The sequence below is a fragment of the Lactuca virosa genome, chromosome 5, assembly GCF_052849685.1.
Source record: "Lactuca virosa cultivar CGN04683 chromosome 5, Lactuca_virosa_CGN04683_v6, whole genome shotgun sequence".
NCBI lineage: Eukaryota > Viridiplantae > Streptophyta > Magnoliopsida > Asterales > Asteraceae > Lactuca > Lactuca virosa.
The window spans coordinates 211,358,628-211,364,560 of NC_136430.1; the positions used below are offsets into that span (position 1 = coordinate 211,358,628).

Below are 5,933 nucleotides of genomic sequence, written 5' to 3' on the forward strand. Positions count from 1 at the left end.
AAATTATTGAAAAACTCTGTTTTTTTTTTAAATCAGTTTAATTAGATTTTAATTATTCTAACAACCTGTAAATATTAAAAAACAAACAGTCTTCTTCTTTCATACTGCAGACGTTTGGTCCACCTCTTCTACTGCAGAGGTATGCAAATGTGATCCGCAAACTGCAAACATTTTACCTTAGAAAAAACAAATAACACCTAAATGTTTAAATCAGGAATCAATAGCAATGCACTACAATACAAAAAAAAAAAAAAAAAAAAATCAAGAAAAATCATATTACAACCTTCAAGAAAATCAAAATAAGACCAAACAAAATAGTTACTCTTACTTTAATCCCAACTAAATAATCTTTAAAACTAGCTATATTAGAAACAAATAACACAAAAAAATAAAATAGTTTCAATTTTCAATATACAACACACTGAGGGTATAAAATCCACCCCCGGGTAACCTAATGGCCAATATCACAAAATCGATGTATATAATCTACAAATTTAAATACTTCGAATCACACTTTAACAAATTTACTAGTTTTAATTGGTCAGAGTTGACTCCTCATTGACCTCATTTGACACATGAAGCATCACCATTGACTGGGTTTGACCAACATCATTCTCTCTTTGGCCCGTGGGCCCATCTTCATGGACCGTTGGTGGTGAAGGAACATATGATAAACCGTACTTTTGCTCATGAGTTAGCCCGGGACAAAGCCCCTGAAACATTTTTTTTTTTTTTTTTATATAAATGTTAATGCGTTTAAAATGAATGAATTAACAAAGTACTTTCACTTGTTTATCATAGCATTCTACTTTCATTTCTTTAAAGATAAAAATAGAAAATACTAACCTTGATAATTCCAGATATAGAAGTGGTTTTATAGAGACCATATTGAGTCACATAGCTTGGGGATCCAAGACTTCTTTGAAATCGACTATTATTAGTAGCTTGCATTTGCATGTCATCTTTCAAGATATAAGACCGAGGGTATTCTTGTCCAAAATTATTGGTTTGACAATATGCCCCAAGATATAAACATTGTTCATGGGCTAAAGAAATTCTTGGTGTCATAGGCAAGAGGTGACCTTCAGTGCTAAAAATATACCTGCAAATGGAATCAATGTAAGATGACAATTAAAAGGCTAAATGTAAGAAATAGTTTTTTTTTTTTTTTTTTTTAATTGAACATAAAAATTAAAACAGTGTGAAGCAATTCAAGAAACGCACTTGTAGGGCCCGTTTTCAACTAGGTTATCTGGGCCAGCAGCCAAATCAAAAAGAAGCCACAAATACTTGACCTACACAGCATCAAAAAATGTCAATATCCATCATGAGGAGGGCATTTATGTCTTTTTTGAATGGGACAAAAGAGTCCAGTTTTTATTATCCCATTGTCATTCATTAGTCTGAGTCCGGTGTATGCCAGACACAGTACAAGACAATGTAATTAATGTCATGTGAAAGTGAAACAAACAGCTAGCTAGGGGCAAAAAAGTAATTTCATCATATGTTTATGTTTGATACCGTTTCGGCTAAAAAGAAGCTCTCCATGTGATCTTCCTGCTTGTGAAACTCAACATCTGATATGTGACAATATCCACAAGTGCAGCGGGCCCCATACTGTAAGCTTGTAACAATATCTCTTCCTACATCAAGATACCTGCACAACAAGGGTTATTTTGAAGGGCATTATCGTCTTTTAACTCACCCCGTATTCTTGGCTGAATCCAAGCAAAAAATAGCAACATACTTTCATTTTTTTTTCTTTTTTCTTTTTGTGTATTATAACACCACCATACTATTTCATACACAATAGATCTTACTTTCTAGGATATTTCGGATGACAAGGGCATTCACGTCTTTTTCAGAAAAATTACAAAAAATAAAATTATATATGAAACCTTGGATCCCTTGTAGCTTTGTATAGCCAATAAGTGCTCTCTATAAGTTCTGGACGCAGTGGGTAGCTCTTCTGACCATGCTGTAGATCAATTCAAATTTCAAAACACCAAAAGACGAAATTACCCTTTTCAGTTAAGTTATTATAATATTTACCTGAACAGAAAAGGATGCAAGATTGAAGCCTTCTGGAGTGAATCCATATCTTTTCCATACACTAAAAAAAGCAGTATGTGTTCGAATAGCAGGATCAATATCCCCAGCTAAAACCTTCCAATTTCAGTAGTCAGATTTACAAAACTACCCTTTGAGTGACTTATAATAATACTTTATAAAAAATAAAAAATACTGAATATTTATTTTACCTGAAGACCTGGCCAGAATGCCTGTAGACTATTGAATAATGGCCAAACAAGTGCAGCAGAATTCATGTTGACTTCTACATACCTACACATCTTTAAAAATTGTCATCATGTATGAATTTATATTTTATAAAAAAAAAAATAAATATAAAGAAAAAACTGAAAAATGTAATATTTTACCAAGGGTCATGAAAAAGATAGTGCATAGCTGCTCCATAAGCTTCTTGGAAAATGTATAAATATTCTTCATCTCCAAATAGTAGATATGCCTGAAGGGATATTTATTTATTGAATATAAAAAATTTATGCTTTATGCTTTGTATGTATTATTTCTTATGAAATTTACCTTCAATAGATATTCATAGAAAGAGTCAATACTTGTCCCTATTCCAGCATCCTGAAAGAAATTTCATATGATTAAAAAAAAGGAGCAAATATACATGAATTTATGTTTTGATGAAAAAATAATCAAAGGTTAAATGCAAAAAATAGAAATGTGGTTTCATTGATTTTGTAATTTAATAATCCAAATACAAAGCTATAATAAGAAAACAATTGAATGTACAATGTAATAAGAAAAAGAAACAAGAGTAGAAAAATGTAATAAAAAGGTTGCTATTTCTTGAATTTAATTTTAACATTTCATAATAATAATAATAATAATAATAATAATAATAATAATAATTTATTTACCTTTTGTGTCCATTCTCCAGTGAAAACATCAATATGAGCACCAACTAAATTTATTCTTGAACGCCTTGCCCATATTCCTCTAACTGCATTCTTTGTAACTTCCTCAAAAACTAAAAATTAAAAAAAAAAAAAATTCACAATTTGTGCAACTTTGTAATCACAGCTATTTAAGGAAAAGGATGCAAGATCCATCTCATGTATTACTCCCATTGTAGGAATTTTCAATTATGTGGGCCCAAAGTTTGTTAGAAGTGTTTGATTAAATTTATAAAAATACAAGTTTGTGGACAAAAATTTACATTTTTAGATAATCAGAGTGGAATATAAAGAGGTTGCAATAAATACAAGACATCTTAAAAAGGAAATTGTTGCATTTTACAACATGAAGAGGTTATGTATATTAAACTATTGATTATGTTAAGAACTTGTAAAAAAAATATTTAGAGAAAATTTATTTTATTTTTGGAAATTGTGAAAAAGAAAGAAGTGGCTTACTTGGATCATTTGTTAATCGACTAAGCACACCAAATTCTAATGTCAGAGTGCCTCCACCAGCTGTTGATGTTATCTAAAAAAAAAAAAAAAAAAAAAACTGTAATGTCATAATATTTTATAGAAATTTAAAAGATAAGGAAATTTGAAGAAAAACAAATCTATAAAGTTTTAAATTTAAACAAGAAATAGTTCTTTTTTAAAGTAATGTCTAGATTTCAAGAAAAAATAAACAAGGACAAATTTGTAAAAGGTTAGGACTTAATGATAAATATAAAAATCATTAATAGTTTCATAAAATAACAGGTTAATCTCAAAAAAGACCTTATATTTTCCAGATTAAACCTCAAATTTATTTTTTGCCTGAAAAAGACCTTGTATTTTTCATTTTTTCCAAAAAAATTGTAAAATGTGAGGGTTTTTTCGAGAAAAACTAAAAAAGTTGAGGGTTTATTTGGAAGCATTTACAAGGTTGAGGGTTTTTTTCGGAAAAAAAAATACAAAGTTGAGGGCTTTTTGGGAAAAATACAAGGTCTTTTTCAGGCAAAAAATAAATTTGAGGTTTAATCCAGAAAAAACGCAAAATGTAAGGTCTTTTTTGAGATTAACCCTAAAATAATTTGTTATATGTGATGATAAATATAAAAATCAATGTAGCAAGAGAAAAAAACAAATCCATACCTTACTTTCATTTTCATCAACTCCATGTAACAAATTAACAGATCCAAATGGAATTCCTGCAGTAGATAGCTTCAACAAGATCAGAAAAAAAAAAATATTCATTTTTTAAAAATGTCTATTTGTTTAGCAAAAACATGATATTAAATGCAAAGAAAAAAAAAACCTGTTGGAGTATCAAATGCAGGTAATAATCTACGAGCTAAATCTTCAGCAAGATGAAGGAGTTGATCATCATATGAAGGAATACGCATACCCTGCAATTGTTTTAAACTTTTAATTCAAAAGTACTTTTAAATTTAATAAGAAAAGACATGTTACAAAATTAAAATTTAAAAAGTAAGAATTAATACCGTTGCATAATCACTTGCAATGAGATGAGCAGAAAGCAAACCACCAACAATTCGGATAGTAGTTTCAAACAAGGATACTGTCTTGTTCTGAAAATTGTAAATAAATACAAAACATTTTTTTCATTATTTAATCAAATATACAAAAATAATACTAATTCCATGATACTCACAATATCAAATCTAATATTTTTACTAATCCATTCAACAGAAGAAGTGAATCGATCTTTATCACCAAGTAAAGCCAAAGTGTCTAAGGAGTCAATCTGCACTGGGGGAATTATAGTAAATTCATAAGTATATATTTTTTTAATAATAAAAAGGGGGAATGAAAATATTAAATATGTTAATAAGAATGTAGATGTTATCATGTTACTTACCAAAGTTAGAGCATATCCACCAAGTGTGTCTTCTCCTTCACATGATAGAGGTTTTAATTCATCACGTGGAAAAGCATGATCCATATATCCATCAAATGCATGATAAAACATTCCACTAACCTAATTCACAAAAGGGAATTGCTTGATACAAGTTTTATTATAAAACCATAAATTAAAGAGTAAAGAGTAAAGACCCCCTATTATATAATCAAATTTGTAAACTTTCGACACCCTTCTCAAAGAGTTTCTTATCATAAACCAGTTCATCAGAATATATTTCTGAAAGGGTTTCAATTTACCCAAACCCCAGCTAGACTTCATCTACTAAAAAGTAAAACCCTTCTGTTCATTATAAGGAATCTCATATTCTCATATGAATCAAACATGTTCTTAATCTTCATTAATTTCAGAACGTCCACAGAGGAGGGATATATAACGAATCAAAAGGCAATTAGGCGAAACGATAATTTCTTCCCGATTATCAAATCAAGAACATGGGATGTTCGAAAAAAATGTGAATTAGTCACCAATCACCAATCACCATCAATGTTTTCAGCTTTTAACATTAACAATATCAAATGGATGAACAATACACATGGGCAGATAAATGAATACGGAAAAAATCTTACCTCATCTCTCAGCTGTTTTGCTTCTTCAAAAGTCACACCTTCTGCTAAACCTCTAAAGATCAAACCATCGGAAATTATTACTACTATTGAGATTATGAGGAATGCAATCCGTGGTTTCGCGGGTTCCATGGATTTTATCCCTCACATTCAGAAAATATTTTAGCTGAATTGCTGATTAATAGGGTGCGGATCAAGCCGGACATTGTTTTGAGTAAATTACATAAATGGTCCCTCAACTGTTTACAAATATCCTTTTTAGTCGCTCAACTTTAAAATCATGTTCATTGCTCTTAATTTGAGTTTCTTTTTATAAATTTGTATGTATATTATGCCATTGTCAATATGTGTAAAAACTCATGATTTAGTGCATTATAGTTAAAGGTACAATGTGAAATAGAGAAACTTTTGAGATGGTTTTTAACACTTTAAAGAAAGAAAGAGGACAATGCATGA

At 29.8% G+C, this 5,933-nt stretch overlaps 1 protein-coding gene across 1 annotated transcript; it reads right to left on the reverse strand.

Moving 5' to 3' along the window:
* Positions 1 to 365: 365 nt before the first annotated feature.
* LOC145116555 (Glycosyl hydrolase family 47 protein) lies at positions 366 to 5,635 on the reverse strand. The gene is made up of 17 exons (XM_079052893.1): positions 5,481 to 5,635; positions 4,852 to 4,971; positions 4,645 to 4,737; positions 4,475 to 4,561; positions 4,288 to 4,378; positions 4,125 to 4,180; positions 3,447 to 3,519; positions 2,952 to 3,061; positions 2,605 to 2,655; positions 2,439 to 2,527; positions 2,262 to 2,343; positions 2,053 to 2,166; positions 1,899 to 1,978; positions 1,522 to 1,657; positions 1,225 to 1,295; positions 847 to 1,102; positions 366 to 713 (listed from the first exon to the last, which is right to left on the reverse strand). Exons 1-17 carry the CDS (start codon positions 5,607 to 5,609, stop codon positions 534 to 536), a joined length of 1,818 nt encoding a protein of 605 aa, XP_078909019.1. The 5' UTR covers positions 5,610 to 5,635; the 3' UTR covers positions 366 to 533.
* Positions 5,636 to 5,933: the final 298 nt, after the last annotated feature.

Bases quoted from the DNA above. Each gene is read 5' to 3' on its own strand.
- LOC145116555 (XM_079052893.1), bottom strand. From the start codon at position 5,609: ATGGAACCCGCGAAACCACGGATTGCATTCCTCATAATCTCAATAGTA. The intron at 3,520-4,124 runs GTATGGATTTGT...TTTTTTTTTTAG, and splicing joins TTGATGAAAATGAAAGTAAG to ATAACATCAACAGCTGGTGG. The intron at 2,167-2,261 runs GTAAAATAAATA...TGAAATTGGAAG, and splicing joins CATTCTGGCCAGGTCTTCAG to GTTTTAGCTGGGGATATTGA.